Genomic DNA, 24,158 nt, shown 5'->3' with positions numbered 1-24,158 from the left:
ATAAGCGCCCCCTCGCCCATCCGGTCAACATCAGATGACGTGTAGTAACTTCCAGAACCACATCCAGTTGAAATTTATTATCTGGCACAGATCGCTATCAAACTGTATTTCATCATCAATATAATGCATTTGGGGCTATAAATCACGTTCTGGAGAAAGCTGCAGAAAGAGATGAAAACATACTTATACTTTAGACCATATTTTAGTATGAATATGTGAATGAAAAAGTTTAACGTTGCTACACCATGAACAATACATATAGGACATTGAATGGGCCCTAATAATGGCAATCTAGCAATAGAATTTAAAAAGTTAGAGCCCTGCAAAGAAGGGGAACTTCTCCATGTTAAATAGAGCTGGCAAGGGATGGTATATCATGAATTTAACCTTGGGCAGTTAAAGTGTTCATCTTGATTAAAAAAACGTTTTATCTACTTAAGACCGAAGCTTGTTTTTTTTTTTATCCACTTTTTCTCCCATTTTCTATATTTTTCTCCCATTCCAATTTCGTATCATCCAATTCAACCCTCCCCTGTCACGAACGCCGTTTCTTGCCTCCCACAAGCCGGCTGTAATGTGGACTAAGTCATACATAGCACAAGTCCCCTCCGGTACTTGAGGTAACAGCAGTCGCATCTTTTCACCTGCGCAGCTCGATCTCTCAGTGGCGAGGAGTAACGCGTGGGAGGCTCACGCTGCCCCCAACACTTCCTGATTCTACTGCGCAGGCGCACCAACCGACCTGTAGGAGTCGCTGTCCACAACGCCCGATCCCCACCCATCAGTTTCCCACCCCCTAATACGGCCAATGTGTATTAGTACGGACGACCAGCTAAACTGAAAGCAATGTGGAGCGCTGGGATCGAACAGGCGATCCCAGCGTCTCCACATTCGTGGCGAGCGCCTTGCCCACTACGCCACGTAGCCGCCCTTTAAGACCGAAGCTTGTAACAGATATTTACTTGAGTAAAATCATGGAATTAATGTAAAATCAACACAAAAAGTATATTTAGATTCAAACACTATTTTAATCGTATTTTAATAGTAATATAAATCATATTAACAACAAAAATGTGTTCCATCTTCATGTCAGATGATTTTCAAAAAGGTGCATGAGTCGATGCAAAAAAAAGAACATGCAAATATACTGCTGAAAGTTCAGAACGTTGAAAATGTTTCACTCCATAGAGTAATCTAGATGATTTCTTTTTAATGCTTTAAATAATTTAAATTAATCTCCAAAGTTAAAGCATTAATTTTGACAGCCCTAGTTTTTATATAACAAAGGTTAGGTCACAGAGGAGGAAGTAAATAACTACTAACAGAGCTGTTTGGGACCAGTGTTCTAAACGATTCATCGATCTATAAAGGAAGGAATCTCTGTTTGCGTGTGTGTCTGTCCGTCATTCACATATATCAAGAACTGTTCATACAATGGGCATCACGCTTGGCGGGTGTATTGTTTATTGCTGAGGACCCAGGGGAGGGGGGGTCTGGTGTCGAATTTGGTGCCATTTGGCCAGATGGTGGCGCTATAGTGCGTGTCTGTCCTTAGATGTCGAGAACCGCTCACCTGATCGACCTCACGCTCGCCAATTGCAATTGGCGAGTTTCAAACAGCCACGACCCAAACAAGCACTGCACTAGTTCACCTAACATCACGGTGACCAAATTCTTCCACATTTTTATAGGATTCTATCACACTTTCATAACAATAGCGAATATAACTGACCCTGCGCCGTTTTCATTGAGGTTTCTTACAAATTAACAATGTTTTATTTGTCCTTTATATGCGGATAACATTAAAATCTTAAATTGTACCATTATGTTCCCCTTTAGACAACAAACATAATGCTAATGATGCACTTTTGTTAAGATAATTAGGTGACCATTCTCGGGTCACTATATTCAGGTCGCATTAATAGTTTAACGCTCCTGTGTTCAAATCACGTTTTCCTAATCTGGTGCTGACCTGTGAACAACTAGGTGATAAAGGTCTTGGGATTTGTAGTCATTTTGTAGTCATAACATTTTCACCTTTTAAACCAATGCTGCCATCTACTGACAACAGAAAGTGTTGTGTATAACGTTAAATTGATTAGAGAGGCTACCCGCACTTGTAAACACCGTTGCCCAAAACACATTCTAGAGATTCCCACTTTTTACTGGTACATACGTTCATATCTAATAGTCTTTAGATGACTAAATATAGATGAATACTCATGAAATTTGATATATATATTCTAAAATAAGTATAATTTCATTTCACCTACCTGTCGGCATGAAATTCCCAAACGCTGACAGTAAAAAAAGCCTGGATGTCGCACAAAATGGGGCGTGACCTAATTTGGTTTTGGGCGTTCCCAGACAAAGAGAGTGACCGAGATTGGTCTACGTTCCGTTAATTACAATCCAGGTCCCGGAACAGACTCAATGGACATGTAACTGACCTTGGCCTGGTCCAGCTCCTCGGCCCGTGTCCTCAGACTGGTGTCTGCCTCATCCCTCCCTCTCAGCAGGGTGGACCGTTCCTGTTCCAGCTCCATCTGGGACACACAGCAACATGGAAAGGAACATGTTAGATGGAAGAAAAGAGGAAAAAGAAGGGATAGTCAGGGATGGAGTAACAGGGATGGAGTAACAGGGCCTCATGGAGACAGTCTAACAGGGATGGAGTAACAGGTATGGAGTAGGATGGAGTCACAGGGATGGAGTAGGATGGAGTAACAGGGATGGAGTAACAAGGATGGAGTAACAGGGCATCATGGAGACAGTCTAACAGGGATGGAGTAACAGGGCGTCATGGAGACAGTCTAACAGGGATGGAGTAACAGGGCGTCATGGAGACAGTCTAACAGGGATGGAGTAACAGGGCCTCATGGAGACAGTCTAACAGGGATGGAGTAACAGGGCGTCATGGAGACAGTATAACAGGGATGGAGTAACAGGGCCTCATGGAGACAGTCCAACAGGGATGGAGTAACAGGGCGTCATGGAGACAGTCCAACAGGGATGGAGTAACAGGGCGTCATGGAGACAGTCTAACAGGGATGGAGTAACAGGGCGTCATGGAGACAGTCTAACAGGGATGGAGTAACAGGGCGTCATGGAGACAGTATAACAGGGATGGAGCAACAGGGCCTCATGGAGACAGTCTAACAGGGATGGAGTAACAGGGCGTCATGGAGACAGTATAACAGGGATGGAGCAACAGGGCCTCATGGAGACAGTCTAACAGGGATGGAGTAACAGGGGGTCATGGAGACAGTATAACAGGGATGGAGTAACAGGGCGTCATGGAGACAGTCTAACAGGGATGGAGTAACAGGGCGTCATGGAGACAGTATAACAGGGATGGAGCAACAGGGCCTCATGGAGACAGTATAACAGGGATGGAGCAACAGGGCCTCATGGAGACAGTCTAACAGGGATGGAGTAACAGGGGGTCATGGAGACAGTATAACAGGGATGGAGCAACAGGGCCTCATGGACAGTCCAACAGGGATGGAGTAACAGGGCCTCATGGAGACAGTCTAACAGGGATGGAGTAACAGGGCCTCATGGAGACAGTCTAACAGGGATGGAGTAACAGGGCCTCATGGAGACAGTCCCAACAGGGATGGAGTAATGGAGTAACAGGGCCTCATGGAGACAGTCCCAACAGGGATGGAGTAATGGAGTAACAGGGCCGCGTGTTGCTTTCTAACAGCGGAGGAGTGCAAGAATGTGACAATTTGACCATGTGACCGCGGCAACGCGGGAGAGCGGCAGTGCGGAAATAGGCTGTCTATTGCCATTCTCTAAGACAAACGCTAACCTTAACCAGCTCCTTAACAGCGCCTAAACTTAACCGTTCTAACCTTAACCAACTCCGAAACAATGCCTAACCTTAACCTTAACCTTAACCATGCCTAACCTTAACCATAGAAAGAATATTGCCATTCTCTAAGACAAACTCTAACCTTAACCAGCTCCTTAACAGCGCCTAAACTTAACCGTTCTAACCTTAACCAACTCCGAAACAATGCCTAACCTTAACCTTAACCTTAACCATGCCTAACCTTAACCGGCGAAAGAATACACGTTAAAAAAGAAAAAATTTGATGGGATTCGAACTTGTCAACAACGGACCGCAGGACCGCTGCGCTGCCAGGTGAGCTGAGCTTCGAATGAAAATCATGGCGGATTAGGGCGGTTACATAATGCCGCAAGCTCTGCCGCTCCGCTCTGCGGTTGCCGCGCCTGCCGCGGGGCGTGTCGCAGCCAATCAGGGAAAACGCGGAAGCAACGGCAGCACTGCTCCGCTGTTATTAAGCAATAGGCAACAGGGCCTCATGGAGATAGTCCAACAGGGCTGGATGAATATTTTATGGCCCTGTTAAAAGGCCCGGAGCTGAGATTAAATTACGTGGCAAGTCATTATCAGGGGTGACCCAGACTGTTGCTATAGTACAAGTGCCACATAAACGATAGAGATGTCAGTGATTAAGATAATTAAAAATAAGCAAAACATCAACACCTAAGTGAGCTTAGAACTGGAACTGAATACTTCATAAACACTTACAGAAAGTGTACAATAACCACAGTGATGTAGAACAAAATACAAATGATACTAAAGACAAGAGCACTGCTAAAGAAAAGCGGAACTCACAATGTGGCCTTGGAGCGTGGCCTGTGTTGCGTCTCTCTCCGCTTGTAGGGCAGCCAACTGCTCCTCCAGCCCGTCTGCCTTCTCTTCACTCTGCTGTCGCTCCAAAGACCCCTGCCGCTGCAGACTGACCTTCTCTGCAGCCCACTCTGCTTGCTGGAAGAACAGAAAAACATATGAGGCATACCGGTGTAAGCACGCACACACATGTATATACTGTTCCTATGCTGGATCTAGATGCCATGAAAAAAGGAATGTCATTGTACAGCCTGAGGTTTGTTAATAGTAGAGTGTGGTGGAGTTCCCCTTCAGTCAGTTAACTCGTGAGGTGCAGTCACGATGGACTTCAGATGTTGTGAAGAGACTGTGGCGAGTAGCGGTGCTATGGGTTAAACGCACTCTCTCCCTTAAAAGACAGACACGTTGCAAAGCAGTGAGTTCACCTCTTGGTATAGAGGTCTGTACTGTAGCCCACAGTGCGGCAGACCATGGGTTCGAAACTCCCCCGGGGCATCGAAGTTTAAGGTGACTGTATGACAACCGTTACATTGGTGCCGACTGACCCGGATGCCTTGGGTGGAGTGGAGTGAGTTTAAGGAGGGTGAGTGTAACGGATGGTACCGCGAAGCGCAGTCACGATGGACTTCCGATGTTGTGAAGTGACTGGGGCGTAGCGGTACTATGGGTTAAACTCACTCTCACCCTCAAAAGACACAGACACGTTACAAAGCAGTGGGTTCACTTCCTGGTATAGCGGTCTGTGCTGTTTCCCGCGGTGTGGGAGACCACGGGTTCCAAACTCCCTCGGGCATCGAAGTTTAAGGTGACGATGTCACAACTGTTACATATATATACCTATATATATCACTCTCATATATATATCACTCTCATATATATACCTATATATATATATCACTCTCGCGTGCCACCGGAGCGTGTGTTGTATCTCGTTCCCTTCCTTCAGGGAATGGGGGTTGTTCTGAAGGTCCAGATTAACACTGAAAGTCTGCATTTATTATTTTGTATGGCTTGTATATTGTTTATATATATAAGATATATATCTTTACGCCATCTGTTTGTATAATAGTATTCTTCGCTCGCCTCATTGGGTCCCACCCTTGACGTTGTAGGCGCCAGAGACGAGCCCCCTAGACATGGTTTCTAGACATGTTCAGACAAGTTCGGACAAGCCCAGAGCAGGCACATTGATTCGGTATAGGTAAATCGGCTGAGCCCCATAGGGATCAGTCTGAGTATATATATTGTAGATGGTGCAAGCAGCCGAGCGGCAGTAACATAACAGGAGAAGTAGCAGAGCGAGAGAGTGATACGTCCGGTACAGTTGTACACAGACCTACAAGCAGTGTATCGTTACAGAGAGCTAATGGCTACTTAGATACGACTATAATATTGTAGAGCCATTATTGGCGCAGTATAGTGACTTGTGTAAGCGAAGTAACGTGGAGAAACGTATAGTTAAACCCAGCGGCGTTTGGATATAACTACTCATTGGAGACCGTCTGCGGGTTAGCTTCCAGTACAAACGAAGCTAGCTAGCTACCATCTATGCCAACGGGCTTTTGGATTAACACTTTGAGTGCCGGGACACGTCTTTTCACGTCTTTGCTGGCCATGCTAAAGTTGCCGGGGGACGCTGTACAGCGTCCTTATATCAATATTTCAAAAATCTGCGATCGGATTCATAATGTCCCTCCGCTGGCCTGAGATCCACCAGCAGGACCCACTGAGCTCTCTGGCGGTTCAGGAGCGCCATCTGGTGGCCGATCGGCGCAACCGCTTAACAGGAAGCGCAGTAGAGGTTTTGCTGGTCGGCCATATTACTTCCGGGCACTCGGTATAGGTTCCGGCACTCTAGCTCGTCACACTACATAGCGATCGATTGCCAATAACTCGATAAACAACATGATTTGGACGTATATACCATTATACAAGCTGGAGATGGACCGGGTAATAATATATCCCATAATGATAAAATTTCTACTCGACGATGATCGCCCAACGGCGCGCGGAGACTGGGGTGAGTTTCAGCGTGTAACGTTACCGTCTTCGATAATAACTGATATTATCAACATTTGACCCACATTAGATGATTGGTATAACGCTGCCCACGGAATTATAAACGCCCCCTCGCCCATCCGGTCAACATCAGATGACGTGTAGTAACTTCTAGAAGTACGTCTAGTTGGAATTTTTTATATCGCGCTGATTGCCATCAAACTGTATTTCATCATCAATATAATGCATTTGGGGCTATATATCACGTTCTGGAGAAAGCTGCAGAAAGAGATGAAAACATACTTATACATTAGACCATACTTTACTATGAATATGTGAATGAAAAAGTTTAACGTTGCTACACAATGAACAATACATATAGGACTTTGAATGGGCCCTAATAATGGCAATGTAGCAATAGAATTTAAAAAGTTATAGCCCTGCAAAGAAGGGGACTTTCTCCATAGACAAATAGCGCTGGCAATCTATGGTATATCATTAATTTAACCTTAGGCAACCAAAGTGTTAATAGCTATTAACCCTGCCATCGGGCGCTAGGATTACAAGGACCGGTTCCGTACGAGACCCCTTTTCTTCCAGCGACGACAGGATTATCCGACCGGTCTACAGTTCCTCCGGAGCTTGGAGCTCCAGAGGGAAACCATCGTCTCCAGCTACCATTTGCTTTCCCAGTATCGCCTCGTTTCGTCTCACTCCATGCAGAGCTCCGGTCGAGTATCCGTAACCTAGGAACTATTCATTACCGCTGACTTTGATCCACTGACATTCTATTATTAAAGGAGAACCGTGATAATTAATATGTATGTTGCTATGACTATTAAAATACTGTAAACTTGGTATCCTTGTCCCCGCGCAGTCAATTGAGTGTCTGCCATTTTGTCTAACTATACTGTCTGGCTATTAATATTCTTTAGTAGTGGTTTAATCTAAACAATCTTTAATACAGTCCGGGTTGTGTAGCCCCTTAGCTACAGGGGTTATATACATAACTCAAAGCTCCCACTTCCTAGAGTGGTGGAAGTGGGAGCTTCAACTCATCCAGAACACAGCCTGATCTCAAACCTACTGAAGTCAGCCCATGTCACCCCACTTCTTAGGGACCTGCACTGGCTCCCCATTGCCGCACGAATCCACTTCAAGGCCCTCGACCTGGCATATCGTGCGGCAAAGGGAACCGCTCGCGCCTACCTCCGGTCAATGGTCTCTAACTACACACCCTCAAGACCCCTACTCGCTGCATCTTCTGGCCGCCTCAGACCTACTCCTATCAGAGCTCCGGGAGGGTCATCAAAGAGAAGCCGCTTATTCTCAGTCCTTGCGCCACAATGGTGGAACGAACTTCCCACCACAGTTAGGACAGCCGAAACCCGTCCAATCTTTCGCCGTCGACTAAAGACACACTTCTTCAACCATTGTTTAAAAAATAAATAAAAAGAATAACCCTAACTATTTCTGTATTATTATTGTTTCTGTTATTTTCTGTGAAGTTCTGAGTATTGTGATTGTGGTTATTGTGTTGTCTTGTTTCATGTGAATAATAATAAAAAAAATTATCAAAAAAAAAAAGAATAACCCTAACTAACCTTACTGTTATGCACTTGTCCTAATATACTAACCTACACTGTAGCACTCAACACTTTGATGAACATTGTTACTCAGCTGATAGAGTTGTGCCCTTCCTGATGACTTGTCGTACAGAACTTGTAAGTCGCTTTGGATAAAAGCGTCAGCTAAATGACTAAATGTAAATGTAAATGGTGGAACATGAGGTTCAAATGGCACACTCACCAGTCTGTCCATGTGTTCCCGCTTGTCTGCGACCTGCTGCTCCGTGTTCCTGAGCCTCTCGTTGCACTCCACTACCTGCTGCTCCAGACCCACTATCTGGGAGAGATCAAATGAGATGGGCTGGATGTCAGGGACTGAAAAGAGTTTATTAGTCTGATAAGATACTGCTATTCCAACCAGTGAGCTTGCTCTCTTACTTGTGCGTCTGTTCTCTCTCTGTAGGCCTTGGACGAGTCGTCTTTGTGTCGTAGCAGGGTCTGTAGCTCAGTAACGTTGTTGCTGACTCTGGACATCTGTTGTCATCACAGAGAGACACGTGGTTACATAATTAACCGGTTAAGTGGTAGCCCTATTTTCAGAAATAAATGGAAGTAAATGGAAGATTGCTCCACTTCTGCAAGGTCAATTTGCATGTTCTTGGTATCTAGGAACATCTATGGACCTGGGGGTATGTATTTCCAGTGTCAGAAATATTGTGTCTGTTACTAGGCTTGAGTAAATTGTAATGAAGAAAAGGAGAATATAAATTATGATTTATTTTTGCATCTTTGACGGTGAATAACACCATGTTAAATCTGCGGGGTAAGAGATTTCGCTCACTGAGCTCATTCACATGTGGGCCCTCATGAGGACGATTCGCGATCCCACTTTGCCGACCTCTAGTGGCTCGGGTGTGCATTTCTTTTAATACAATATATAGATCGAATTAAAGCCCTATTTGTTGCCCGTCGATTGCCCTTTCAGGTGACAAAATCCGTTCAGCGGTTCTCGAGTTACATGCCGATATGTGAGGCGTGCCCCAAAGTACGCAAAAGTACACATTACCACCCCGACTCCCGGGGCTCTAGCTCCGTCAATCATTTGGCGATCCCGAAGATCTTTGCACAGGGTTGTAGCCAATGAGTGTGGCTTTCCAATGATACCCCATGATATGATAATTGGGGATCTAATACGATTGATCGATTTATGATACAAAATATGATACAGAGCGCCACATCCGGTTTAGAGTGGAGTGCAACTCGCCCGAAATCCACCAGGCGGCGGTATTGAGGCGTTGAAATATCAGACAGGGTCCAGCTGGCTCCCGGAGCCTTCCTGGATGAATTATGAATGCCAATAGCGAATAAAGGAAATAACGATCATAAAAACGAGTAAACTCGTTGTTGGCGCTATTCGATTGGCGGGCAATAACGAGTAAACTCGTTTTTGGCGCAAGATGTGTTAAGCATGATGCTGTGTTTACCTGTGTCTCCAGAGAGCTGACGGTGTCTGCGTGGCTGGTGCGCGTCTCCAACAGCTCCGCTCTAGTGTCCTCCAGCCTCTGCTCCAGTGTTGACTTCTGAAAAGCCAACCACAAAGCTTTGTATGAAAATATATACAGCACATTCAGCAATAGCATTTGTATGCATTTATCCAATTTGAAATTAAATTCACCGTTTGCAAACAAACAAACAAAATAAACAAGGGAAAAAATAAAATAAATTTGACAATTATCAGAGCATGATTGGGGTAGTGCCTGAAAGCCAGTTGGATGGGTGGATGGCTAGGTCAATCATTTTACAAATGGGCAATTGGCACAAAGGTTTTATGCCGGTGATGATTTTGTTAAGAGTACAGGTGATCTTCAATCTTTGTTCCAAAAGAAAGCTGCATCAGGTTTTTCCACAACATTCAGGAAACACAGGAATCCATGAATAGAATCCAGAGGTCCCTACTGTAGATGTTATATATCTACCTCCTTCAGAAGTTCGTCCAGGTGCTCATCCTGAGTCAGGTTCCCTTGCAGCCGTCTCTCCAGGGAGGTGACCTTCTCCTGAAGGTCTACCAGCACACGCTCCTTGTCCTCCTCCGTCACTGCAGCCTGAGGAGGAAGAGAGAGGAAGTCATGTCAATAATAACCAGTAATAAACCCTGGGATGCGCACAGTCCCCTCAAGTGAATCAAATGACGGCCTCACCTTTTGCTGTTGTAACTTGAGGGCATCGTGTTCAGTCTGTAAGGCGTGGAGAGACCTCTCTAAAGATGCCACCATATTCTGTGACTGAGAAAACATATGTACATATTAACACAACACAACACTTATTCAGGCATCCGTCTTACTGAACTCATACATTCAGAAGAGAGGCCTTGCACCCAATGTTTGTTTACCTCTTTCTTTCTTCCAATATGGCTGCCTGTAACCATTGGTAACCGCCAGGATATTACGGTTCTACTGCAAGTTCTTTGTAAGATCCAGTAATAAGACACAAATTTGATACATTTTCGTTGATATATTTCTCATATATCAACACACCTAGCAACCGTTGTTTCTTCCAACATTGAGGAGAAATGGGCATTCTAAACATTCCACGAAAGGCATCTATTGCTAGAAGGAATATTCGTATCCTGACTTGATCCAAGACTGACCTTTTGGAAGTCTTCAGACACCTGATGTATGACCTTCTGCAGATTCTGGCCTCTCCCTTCCAGCTCAATGGTCTTTTTCTCAGCCTCCTCTCTGACCAATAGCAGCTCCTCTCTACAGAATAACAAAACACACCATTATTTGAGTGTAAAATGCTTGGAAAACATTGTCGCTCATGGCAGCTCATCCAGCCTCTGTGCATTCTTACTAGAGATGTATCAATACCACTTTCTAACTGTCGATACCGAGTGTTAAACTTTTTTAAAGGAACACGCCAACCTTATGGGAAATGTGCTTGCTGTCTTCTTCAGTCAGACAAGAAGATAGTTACCAAATTCCTCTCTGTGTGTTCAGTAGAAAGCTATCCAGCTGTAAAGCTAGCCTAGTTTAGCACAAATTAATGGAAGCGGATATGGACCACTAGCCTAGCTTAACTTATTGACGCACAAAAGCGTAATATCTCATGTTTCGCCGGCAACTCTTGGCGGCCAAACACGTAATATCTCATTTTTAGATCCTTTGATCCCCATTCTATACGGTCAGCCGGAGCCCTCTAGGTCTCCCTGGCTCATCTGCCTACGTTGGAATTGCAATGACGATCGAATCTCACCAGGTGGCAGTATCGCCTACCTTCTGAACTGGAATAGCTTGGTGTGGATACACCTAATCTCTGTTTTTTTTTTCTGCAAGGGCCCCTCCTCCTCGGAGTCAGAGCGACAGACCGATCGCCTTGAGATCTTTTTGCCTGAAGCCTATTTCCCGTATAGACGAGTATAGACATATACACAGGTAATCGGCTAATCGCGATGGCTATGCGATCACTGGGAATTATTCTTTTTGGAATACCTTCTGCCTAAGGTAAGGTATATTCTATGTCTATTTTACCGAACCTGAAACATGTTTTTGTAACGATCACAGTGTCGTGTTTTACCGGATGTAAAACATGCTTGACAAACACAATAGTGATGATTTTGTAAAGACACATGTGTACATGGTATATACCTTTGATTTGGGAGTATTTGGTGTTTCAGGCGATCAACCAGAATGATTTGGGCTTATTGCATATAACACGTCATATCTCGCGATCTATGAAAAAATACTGGATTATTTTGGAAAGGGGCGATGTTTAGCATGTAACAAACTACAGTGTGTAGAAATGAACTGATTAGTCAGTAATGGACTATGAACAATGCCTGTCAAATGAGCCATACTATTGTCTCCATAGCTATAATACAGAAAACACGATCTGCAAACATCGCTGGGGAAAGCTGGTGGCGCTCAAAGAGTTAAAATTCAGGGAGAGGTGTTTTTGGCCAACAGCTAGGGAGGCTAGCTGGTCCGTATTCGCTTCCATTCATTTAAGCTAAGCTAGTTTACAGCTGGATAGCTTTCTACTGAACGCACAGAGGGTAAATTGGTATCTTATCTTCTTGTCGGACTCTGGGGAAGACAGTAAGTGCATTTCCCATAATGTCGGCGTGTTCCTTTAAGTGTCAACCGATATGGAGTACTGTGAGGGAAATTCTGTGCTTAGAACTTTTGCTTAGATCAACGGTTCTCAAACTACGGGTCGCGACCCAAAGTGGGGTCGTGGGTAGGTGACAGGCGCATTTGGCAAGTATATATATATATTAAAGATTTATCTAAAATCTTTTTATATATATTTTTTTTTAGCAACATATTTTGGCTATATATGCTTTGTTTTATAAATGTGTATTGATAACATAGTGCTGTAATGAAATTTTCAAGTCAATCAAGTTCAACAACATGTGCTTTTATTTTGATATTCCTTAATTCCACCAAAAAAATATCCTAAATAAAATGGGTCGTGGTATAAAAAGGTTTGAGAACCCCTGGCTTAGATAATCTGTTTTTACTGCATATATATTAAAAGGAGGAAGCTATTGATCTTTGTGATGATTCCAAATTATTCTAAAAGAGTGTCTACTTGTGACATATTGAGAGGAACTAAACTGTCTAGTATCAAGAATATGAGACAGTCAACCTCATGATCTCACTGCTCTATCTGCACCGTTGCACCTGTGCAGACAATACAACTGCAGAGTGTCACAACAGTGTGAGGTTGGCAGGATGTCAGTTACTATATGCCGAGAACAGCACTTAGCCTGTTAAGCTGTAGCCCTATTTTCAGAAATCTCGCCTAAAGGTACATGCCTAAGTAAATGGAAGATTGCTCCATTTCTACAAGGCCAATTTGCATGTTCTAGGGACCTGGGGGTATGTATTTCCAGTGTCAGAAATATTGTGTCTGTTACTAGGCTTGAGTAAATTGTAATGAAAAAAGGGAGAATATAAATTATGATTTATTTTTGCATCTGTGCATACAATTGTGAGCAAACCGAGCTCGCTCACTGAGCTCATTCTGCACCTTCTTGAGATCAAGTGTAAAAAGAATCTAAGAAAATTAATAAAGGGAAGATGATTAAACAGAAGGATTTGTAGATACAGTAATAAATGATAATCGATTTTAATTATAAATTCATATTTGACCTTGAACTTGACCTTATTATGGCCAAATCATACATCTATGGATAGGGAAAATGCTCCTCTTTCCAATGGCAGGGTTAAATCTGGATTTAGTCATTTCCTCACGGTTTTACGATAAAATAGATATAATTAGCATTTTTGCGATAAATTCTTATTTTAGGTAAATCTTACAAAACATTGGTAAAAATGTAAATATACACGTTGACTGCTGTTTTGATAGGGTTATGGTCTTTACTCTTAGCAATTTTTTTAAATTTTTTATCCACTTTTTCTCCCATTTTCAATTTTTCTCCCATCTCAATTTCGTATCGTCCAATTCAACCCTCCCCTGTCTCGAACGCTGTTTCTTGCCTCCCACAAGCCGGCTGCAATGTGGACGAAGCCATACATAGCACGAGTCCCCTCCGATACTCGAGGTAGCAGCCGTCGCATCTTTTCACCTGCGCTGCACGATCTTTCAGCGTCAGGGGTCTGCGCTTTGGAGGGACGCCGCCCCCATCGCTTCTTGATTCTACTGCGCAGGCGCACCAACCGACCTGTAGGAGTCGTTGTCCACAACGTCCGATCCCCACCCCTCAGTTTTCCCTCCCCCTAATACTGCCAATTGTATTAGTACGGACGACCAGCCAAACTGAAAACAATGTGGAGAGCTGGGCTCGAACCCAGCGTCTCCAGCATTGGTGGTGAGTGCCTTGCCCACTGCACCACCTAGCCGCCCCTATTCTTAGCAAATTTTTTAAAATAAAAACATCAACCTCTTAACATCCAAGGGCCCACATGTGGGCCCTCATGAGGACTATTCGCGACGCGCCACTTTGCTGACCTCTAGCGGCTCGGTGTGCATTTCTTTTAATACAATAGATATATAGATATAATTAAAGCCCTATTTGTTGACTGTCAATTGCCCTTTCAGGTGACAAGATCCGTTCAGCGGTTCTCGAGTTACATGCCGATATGTGAAGCGTGCGCCAAAGTACACATTACCACCCCCGACCTCCGGGGGCTCTAGCTCCGTCAATCATTTGGCGATCTCGAAAATCTTTCGACAGGGTTGTAGCCAATGAGTGTGGCTTTCCAATGATACCCCATGATATGATAATTGGGGATCTAATACGGTCTCTATTGATCGATTTATGATAAAGAAAAGCAGGGTCCCCCAATAGACCTGTCGCTAAACCACGCCCCAAATAGAATTTGTCCAATCCTCGCTGGCAGAAAACTCGGACATCAACAGAAAAGCCATTTGTAGGGCGCATCAAACCAAACGTCTGTGATCTAAACCACTGTGAAGAGTTCAGTTTCTATGTTTATTATCTAGCTAATATCTGATGGTGAAACGCTGTGCGTGGGGTACCTGTAATTCGGACACCAGGTACCCTGAAAGACTGGATGGAGGAGTATATTTTGTACCTCTTCCGAAGCCCAAAAGAAAACTCTGCAAATGCAAGCGGTGGATTCTACTGTGTCGTCGACCACATACACAACTGAATGTGAAGACCATTTCCAAGGACACTTATGTTTGCTCAAAGGTAATGTCAATTCATAAAGACATAATATTTGACGGCATGTATTAGAAACGTAGACCAAACTATTAGTTAGCTAACGTTAGCTGCAACTAAGCTAGCTAGCTGGTGTTATCCTAGCTAGCTAGCTACAGTGTTATCAACATCAACTTTGCGGTCATACATTTTCTGTCTGACTTTTCTTCCACGCTAGTTAGCTGGTGTTTTTAGCTAACTTAACGTTTGCTAACTGTCTTTTTCCCTCAAAGCACTTCTGCCGGCCTGTGGAGCAGTCTCCCCCAAATGGAAGAAGGTGGACAAGAGGAGCGAGATGAACGATTGAGAAATCAACAAGCACAAATAGAACAGTATTTATACTCGTCAGTGATTCTGAGACATAATCAAGTACGAAATAGATTAACACCAGAGGTCTTGCAGAACAGCCGTGTACCAGCCTATTTCAAATATGCTACTGGATTCACTTATGATCAATTCAATAATCTATGTAGTATTGTATATTGTATGGTAACTATGTCTATTCTGCATCGAACATTGTACATATGTCTAAACTGAACACTGTGACCTGATTTTTTTACTTCTAATTTTACTATGTTATTTTATTTCATACTTATCTTGTCTTGCACAGTCTCTGGAGCGCAACAGTAAGAAGCATTTTGTATAAAAGTATTCTGTACTTCTGTATGACAACTATTAAAGAAACTTGAACTTGAACTTGAAACTTGTACTGTGTTTAGTATACCTATCAGTGAAACAGCACAGCAAACTTCAGTCCCATTGACATATAGCAGAAGTGATTGGCAAATTAACACAATGCCCCTGCGTGTGCAGCTCTTGCTTGTTCTTATGAAACTGAGACAAAATCATGATTTAAAAGATTTGGCATTTAGATTTATGATTGATGAACGAAGTGTTGGTACTTTGTTCAATGCATGGGTGGACTACATGTTCACAGTTCTAGGGGAACTACCCGCATGGCCTCATAGAGACATAATAATGGCACAAATGCCAGGAAAGTACAGAGATGAATTTCCTACAACGATGGCAATATTCGACTGTACAGAGTTAAAAATTCAAACCCCAACATCCAAAGCTACTCAACCTACAAGTCTGCAAACACATTGAAATCCCTCATAGCATGTGATCCACAAGGTTCTGTAATATTTTGTTCAACTCTTTTCACTGGATCTATGTCTGACAAAGAAATAGTTAGGCAGAGCAACTTTATTAAGCTAATAAAAAATCTGCTTAAACATGGCTATCTGCAGGAAGGGGATGGGCTTATGGTAGATAAAGGATTTTTAATTGAAAATGACCTACAAGAAATTGGACTTGAAATAAACATCCCACCCTTCATCAGAGGAAAAAGGCAGATGTCCGCTACAGATGTCTGCCTGACAAAAAAAAGTGGCTGCACACAGGACACGTGTTGAACGTGCTATATCAAAGATAAAGAAATTAAAAATTGTGTCAGAGAGGATCCCTAACATAAGGTTGACAAACATCAACCAGATCTGGTATGTTGTGAGCATGCTGTCTAACTTCCAGCCAAGAATACCATTACCTGATAGCTCAAGCCACAACCAATGGGCTATTATTCTTTCACATCAAACTGCATGACGGTGCAATTTTTTTCTTCTTCAATAAACTGTGAATGAGCACCATTTTGCCTTTATTACCAAATGTATCTGTGTTTTTATTGTGCTTTGAAACTACCTGTTAGGAGTGTAGGTGGGGATCACTTTTGCCACCACTGCAGAGGTTATAGGCTGGCCTGCTACCTTCTTCCCTCTGGGTTTATGCCACTGCTGTGGCCGACTTGTACAGGAGGCAGTGTCTTCATTTTATGCACAAGAAATGTCTAAACTGTACATGAGCCCAATGATGTGTGCACAGTACCCTGGTGCCCTATGGTTTCAACAGAAATAAGAAGGGGAGAAAAGAAATAGGCTACTGTTTGAGAACACTGCTCGTACTAGCTGCTACTTGAATATAGCTCCCCTCTCCACTAAAATGTATCAGCAATAGTAGTAATCATGGATTATCGTCATAGTTCTTGTAATCTTCAATCAAGTCAACTGTAAGTAATGCTTGAGAGTAGCTAGCTAACGTTATATATAGCTAATGCTTGCATCCATAGGCGCCTGGCCTTACGAGCATGCGGAGCAGCTGCTCTCTCACTATTGAACTTGGGGGAGCAAGGATATGATCTTGCTCCACCACTTTTTGATCATATGAAAAATATGATATACCCCCCCCCAATATATAAATCTAACCATAACTACGTAATTTCAATCAAATTAATAATACGCAATGACACTTAATAACACGTTTTTAAGTTTCCAAAGATTGCGAACCCCCCCCCCCCCCCCCCCTGCCCCATTATGGTTTGATCCAGTTCCTCCCATCTCCAGCGCGTAGACCTTGGCTCACACTGCCTCACAGCGCTGCAGTCTGGCTGCAGGAGTCAGTGTAAATATCAAAGCCCACAGAGTGTGTCATAATATTGGTGGCAGGCAGGCAGGCTTTTCCAGTAAGTTGTTAAAATAAAAGGATTATGTTAGACATAAGTTACTATTGAGTGGTAGTAGAACTTCTACGGTTCTACCACGCAATACATAAAAGTGTTTCACGGTCCCGAATTGCGATCTGGTCATACGGTTTCCTCGAATAAATAATAATAACGTTTCCCTCTCTGGTTGGCGTTAGCTTTAGTGCTAGCCGCTAGCTAACGTTATCTAGATATGTGGTGTGAGCTGGATGACGTTGACTTCATTTCCAAACGTTAACGCTATCGCTATCTATATGGCAGACAAGCAGGGCCGGATTAACGACGGCCGCGGCCCGTGGGCCTATAGTGACGAGGGGCCTCCATTTTTTTTTTAACTTTTTTTTTTTGAGGTCGATGTCATGATTGTGCACTGCAGACTCAGGGAGGAGGCAGAGAAGGAGAGAAAGAGACACAAGATTTACAGGTAATGGAAATATATCTTTTTTCTCTTTCTTATTAAAAACTTGGCCTATTTGAAATAGATTGATTTAATAAAAATGAATGAGCGAAAAATCAATATACAGTGTATATACAGTATAATATATTATTATTATAGTAATTGGCTATCATACTGCAATATAAACTGAGTTTTATAGTGAAAAGAGCAGCTTTATTGGTCAAGATTGAAGGCTCTATATTGCAGGAAATTGCACGTACAGGTTCATTAAATTTAAAAAAAAGTCTGCCATGGAGGGGGTCGTGCCGGACCCCCTCCAAACCACCCCTTGCCTGTCCAAAAAAAATAAAAAATACAAATTATAATAAAAAAAAATTTTTAATAAAAAAAATATTCTTGCACCCCCACTTTCAACTATAACTAGGCGGCCATGCTTGCATCACCATGGAGGTCTAAGGTAAATGTGTATCTCATGAACATACTTTTCCACTGCATATTGTAACCCTCTCTGTCTGCTTCTAGATGAAATATTTGTGTTATCTTTAAAAAACAGGTCTATTACCTGCTGTGGTAAATCTCCCGCGGCCTAGCCCCTTTCGTGACTGTGAAGCAAGGCTTGCATCACAGTCAGGAACGGGGCTACCTGCGGCCATCGTCAACAGTCATTCACGGTCGACTTTGTTTGTCCGACTTTTCAAAGGGGGCGTAGCTTAGGCTTAACAGGTTAGTAACAAAGACTATTCTAAACCCAAGAGTTGTGTAATATTGATCAGGACTGACGAGTCCATCTTTGCTAATTTGGGCTCACATTCCTAGACGGCAATCCCTAAAATTCCATGACAATCTCGATCTGAGTCATAAGTTATACTAAATAGTAGAGACTTTTGTTTGTTTAGTTTGGGGCCACCAGACCAAATATTTGGATATTATAATTGTTTTGTCCATTAGGGAGAGGCAGAAAATTAAGTTGCTTTACTTTGATATCAGATTTCTACCAATACTGGTGTCCTATTCTGGTATCAGCTTGATATACCGTAGCAGTATCAGTGCATCCTTGATTCTTACCTTTCAATCTCCAGCTCAGTGTTGAGTCGGCAGCTCTCCCCGTGCTTCTCTCCCAGAGCCTGAAGCTTCCCCTGTGCCTCTGCCACGCCCTCCTTAGCAGCCAGTAGTTCAGCCTCTTTCTGCTGGAGTTCATCTTCCCGTTGGCTCAGCTGTTCCTCTTTCCTCAGCAACTAAGAGAAATAAGTAGAAAAACTCACTATGTGTTCCCTCTTCGTCTACCAAACAGTCTTGCGGCGGTGTGGAAAAAAAATACCATCACACTAAGTTGTGAGGAGCTTAATAATAATACATTTAATAAGAGTTTAAAAGGTTTTGAGTGCTTTTTTGAATGAGGGGAGTGTATCTGAGTTCCAGAGGGTGGGGACAGCGGCAGAAAAGGGCCCGTCACGCCAGGTTCTGTTACCCCAGGTCCACTGCTTGGTCCTTACTGTGGGAGTGAGGCTGCCATTGGCTGATCTGAGGGTGCGTGTGGGAGTGTGCTGCTGAAGAAGTGATAAAAGATACTGTTATGGAGTGCTTTGTAGGGGATGAGAAGAGGTTTCAACCCGGGAGCCGGTGGAGGTTTTGGAGGACAGGGGTGATGTGTCCTCTGGAGCCAGTGTGGGTCCCCGACCTTTTTTGCACCACGGACCGGTTTAATGTTGGCATTATTTTCACAGACCGGCCTTCAAGGTGTGGCAGCTCCGTAATAAACTATCGATTTATATGGAATTCGTTAAACGTATCTGTTGTCTTATTATTATACACCACGGCGGGTGCAGCAACACATGAATAGCAGCACCACAGTGCACCAACACGTCAACATGAACAGGAGCAGCACAGTGCAGCAACACGTCAACATGAACAGCAGCACCACAGTGCAGCAACACGTCAACATGAACAGGAGCACCACAGTGCACCAACACGTCAACATGAACAGGAGCACCACAGTGCAGCAACACGTCAACATGAACAGCAGCACCACAGTGCAGCAACACGTCAACATGAACAGCAGCACCACAGTGCACCAACATGTCAACATGAACAGCAGCACCACAGTGCAGCAACACGTCAACATGAACAGCAGCACCACAGTGCACCAACACGTCAACATGAACAGCAGCACCACAGTGCACCAACACGTCAACATGAACAGCAGCAGCACCACAGCAGCACCAACACGTCAACATGAACAGCAGCACCACAGTGCACCAACATGTCAACATGAACAGCAGCACCACAGTGCATCAACACGTCAACATGAACAGCAGCACCACAGCAGCACCAACACGTCAACATGAACAGCAGCACCACCACAGTGCACCAACACGTCAACATGAACAGGAGCAACAGAAAAGAACAGAACTCACCATAACGCTGAATCAGTGGGAGCCCTGGGCTTGTTTCTCTGCAACGAGATGTTCCTTATGTCCAGTCTGCTCCGTAATTTAATTTTGTAATTTGAGGGATGTCATTTTGATCACTTCCAATAGTGAATGGTTTCTTAGCCTTAGCAATACGGTTAGCCACTAAGTATGATGCTCAGTGCACTTGCATTTGTTGATGTGGTGGCCCTCAGTAATTGCTTCCGTCCTTCTTGCTCACGTTTCTTTCTTTCAAAAAACTCCAAAGGCTTATCTTTTAATCCAGGGTGCTTGGTCTCCATGTGCCGAAGCAGTTTTGAAGGCTTCATTGCCTCGTTTGCTAGCTTGTCGCCACATATTATGCAGAGATGACTTGGCGCGTGACAGTCACCTGTTGCGATAAACCCGTATTTTAAGTATGATTCCTGGTATTGTCTATTAAAATAATCTTTCTTTTTCTTGGAGGTCGTAGTCTCCTCTTCTGGCTCCCCTTTGCAAAGAAGCTACCCAAAGATATTTGTTTTTTACTCATTTTAGCTAGCGTTATTATTTTTTTTGGATAACTATCATGTGACCGAGACAAGCGTCTTGACGGGTCAAGAGGCACAGGCAAGAGAAAAAGGCGAGAGATGTTACGTCGGAGAAAATGATAAATGATTTATTCTTTCTGTGCGGCCCGGTAACAAATGCATTACGGACCAGTACCGGTCCGCGGCCCGGTGGTTGGGGACCACTGTGTTAGCAGAGTTTGAGTATAGTAGTCTATTGCAGTGATGAATGAATGACCAAGCTGGACAAGCATAACCCATCAGCCAAGTCCGTGTTTAACATGCCTGCTTCATGATGACATGTGATAAGTGTGATGAGACAGTGAGGCTGCATGTACCATGTGTTTAACTTTAGCAAGCTCCTGTTGCTGGAAGCCCTCCAGTTCATCCAGGTCGTCTCTCTTCTGGAACAGAGTGAGGCTCTGCTCCATCATCTCCTCCAGCCGTTCAGACAGAGCAGCCTTCTCCTGGGAAACCACACACAAATCCCAAGCCTCAGTCACATATCCCCGCACGACAAATAACATGGTCCTGTGTGTCTCTCTCTCTCACACCACACACACACACACACACACACACACACACACACACACACACACACACACACACACACACACACACACACACACACACACACACACACACACACACACACACACACACACACACACACACACACACACACACACACACACACACACAGTGTAGCTCAATGTGGTCTTGTGTAGCTCAATGGGTAGAGAAGGGCACTAACACTGCAGGGGTTGAGAGTTCCATTCCCACTTGCCTCACCCATGCTGAAAACGTATGTACTCATGGTCCTGACTGAAGAGCTATGCCCAATAGAATCATAGATAGCACTCACCTTCTCTAGAGTGGCCATCTTCTCCATCCATTCCTGCAGGTAAAAGAGAGAAATACTTTTAGTTTTTACCAATAAGGTTCAAAGCAGAATTTGCAATCCATATTATTTACGTACCCACACCTGCATACCATTTTATCTTTAACCGTTTTATAATCTGCTCCTCTGCACTCATTATTTATAATAATTTAACAAATCTTCTCGTTTGAACCATCTGGATAATGTTTTATTCGTTTTTGCTTTCATTTCTGTGTTATTATGCGTTTGGGCATTCAGTTAGGAGCTACAGTATGTCGATTACAAAGTTCTGTGCCGACATGTAGTATAAGATAGACAACAACATTCTGTGAATCTGAATAATTCCACATGTGTGTGAGCTGTGAGGTAGTAGAGCGTCAACAGGTGCTCACTTGATCCTTCTTGTCCAGAGCTAAAGCCATCCCCTCCGCCATTTTGGCTCTGTTGGTCTGGTGAGACTCATTTGCTTCTTGAAGTTTCCTCATGGAAGCTGGGCATGAAGAAGAGAGGAGGGAGAAAGAAAATACATAATGGAGTTTGTGCGTGTGCACGTGTGTGTGTGTGTGTGTGTGTGTGCGCGTGCGGTGTGTGTGTGTGTAAAGAGTTAGAGCCACTTGACAGACTGCACAGACATCAGGACTGTTAGTAGCTGCGAAAAGTGAGTCAGATTCACCAGTGAGATCCGTCTTTAAAGCAAAGTGTGTTTTTCCAGGAAGCAAAAGGCAAGCAGTGCATGGTGACTGGCAAACAAAGGCCTACACCCAGTTACACCTGAAGGCATTATCTCCTTGGCGGTGAGGAAAAGGAAAAGGAACAGCCCAAGGTAACCCTCTAAACCCCATGACGTTTGCAGCTGCATTAGTGATCTCCATGAGAGAAGGTGGGATGGTGCGTTGAGAGTGACTTGACCGCCATCACAGCCAGCAGACGAACGAGAGAAAAAGGAAAGCAAAAAGGGAGGAGAATAAAGGCACAGTACGTACAATCCTGATGCTTTTCTAATGCATTTTCAAGCTTGTCCTTGGTCTTCTGCGTAAGTCGTAGCTGCTCAGCGTAGTCTAGTGGCGGGAGGTGGGGTGATGGGATACCGACAGTGGGGGTGGAGAGGAGAACAAACGGAAAACACATGATTTGAGAAATAAATGGAAGGAAAAAACCTATGATTTTCTTGGATGAGAAAACCATCCTGGTTCAAAGGCAGCGTGAGAATGTGCAACCAACCTTTAACCTTTTTCTAAGGAGTCATAGTCATGTACACCACCCTTTGGTAGAAGCAGCTATTCTACAGGTCGGAGGGAAAACCTAAAAAGATACACTAAAAAGCCACAGCATTTGCGCTTAACAATCACCCAATAGAACATGCTGCTACATAAACAGAAAATATGACAGAGACCCGATACCTTTATGGGTGTTAAGGAGAAACTAAATTAGGTCCCGGCTCCTTACTAAGCCCAGACCCTCAGTGACATGTATTATGGCGGCAGGAAAAAAATCTAGAAGAAAATTGATATTGAATCGTTTAATTTTAATTAAATTGATTCTTAAAACCCCAAGATCACTCTTTTAATCTATGCCTTATTTCAGTGGATGTGTGAAGATTTTCATTAAGCTTTATTTCTAGCACAGCTCCAGTCCTGCAAATGTCTCTGGTTAGCCTCGTACGGAGTTTCCACTGAATCTCAGTTCTCCAAATTGCATCCTTTGACGACAAATGGCAGGCGCCTGAAACCAGCGCCATCAAGCCCAATTAAAATCAATAGTGATTTGAAATCACATCGGGACCCGTGTGAATCAGTGCCGATACCCTGCTACGTCTTACCTGATAGTTTGGCCTCCAGCTTGCGAATCTGATCATTCCTCCTGAGGATCTGAGAGGAGAGGTCGTCCCTGGAGCTGCTGCCATCAGAAGCCTGGACAAACATACAAGAATATATATATATATATATATTTATATATATATATAAAGGAGAGGTCGTCCCTGGAGCTGCTGCTATCAGAAGCCTGGACAAACTCACAGGAAAATAAATATATAATCATCAGATTCAGATTATTTTAATGTCACACCTCTTGTACATACATTCAGAAAAACGTGAGATGTTTGTTTTTCCAGGCTCCTCAACCGTAGTAGATTTGTAAACACAATAAACAACAACAATACAAGGTATGTTTTTTTTTACAAGATAAATAAATATATATATAAATTATTATATATAGCTGTTCAGAGTTCTTTTGGATGTGGACCTGAGACTGTGGTACCGTCTGCCAGACGGCATGAGCTCAAACAGTTTGTCGTTTGGGTGGCTAAGGCCTAACAAAAATAATGGTTGGTTTCAGGTTGCCGACCGACCCTGCCGATTTAGGTGCGACCCAATATATTTTATGAGTTTTAAAAAAAAATTATATATTAAAAAAAAAAATCGTTTTTTTTTTTTTTTTTTTTTTAGAATAAAGTTTCATAGAAATCTTAGT

The 24,158-nt window shown here is 43.5% G+C and overlaps 1 protein-coding gene across 3 annotated transcripts in view; it reads right to left on the bottom strand.

Annotated features, from left to right (window-relative positions):
• The window catches only part of golga1 (golgin A1), a 40,009-nt gene that overhangs the window by 10,597 nt on the left and 5,254 nt on the right, over positions 1 to 24,158 (bottom strand). The window contains exons 3-16 of one of the 3 annotated variants that reach the window (XM_084320636.1): positions 23,509 to 23,599; positions 22,673 to 22,747; positions 22,082 to 22,179; positions 21,675 to 21,707; positions 21,148 to 21,276; positions 18,919 to 19,088; positions 10,880 to 10,991; positions 10,431 to 10,514; positions 10,209 to 10,334; positions 9,717 to 9,809; positions 8,671 to 8,766; positions 8,474 to 8,569; positions 4,652 to 4,804; positions 2,451 to 2,546 (exon numbers count right to left, since the gene is read on the bottom strand). In XM_084320636.1, the coding sequence (XP_084176762.1) occupies positions 2,451 to 2,546; positions 4,652 to 4,804; positions 8,474 to 8,569; positions 8,671 to 8,766; positions 9,717 to 9,809; positions 10,209 to 10,334; positions 10,431 to 10,514; positions 10,880 to 10,991; positions 18,919 to 19,088; positions 21,148 to 21,276; positions 21,675 to 21,707; positions 22,082 to 22,179; positions 22,673 to 22,747; positions 23,509 to 23,599 (1,452 nt within the window). Of the gene's footprint in view, positions 1 to 2,450; positions 2,547 to 4,651; positions 4,805 to 8,473; positions 8,570 to 8,670; positions 8,767 to 9,716; positions 9,813 to 10,208; positions 10,335 to 10,430; positions 10,515 to 10,879; positions 10,992 to 18,918; positions 19,089 to 21,147; positions 21,277 to 21,674; positions 21,708 to 22,081; positions 22,180 to 22,672; positions 22,748 to 23,508; positions 23,600 to 24,158 lie in introns of all 3 variants that reach the window. The other 2 variants (XM_084320635.1, XM_084320637.1) reach the window with 2 other exon arrangements.

The sequence above is a fragment of the Notolepis coatsorum genome (genome assembly GCF_963971535.1).
Source record: "Notolepis coatsorum genome assembly, chromosome: 1".
Classification (NCBI taxonomy): Eukaryota; Metazoa; Chordata; class Actinopteri; order Aulopiformes; family Paralepididae; genus Notolepis; species Notolepis coatsorum.
The sequence above is the reverse complement of the archived record's forward strand: the minus strand, read 5'-3'. Positions and strand labels throughout refer to the sequence as shown.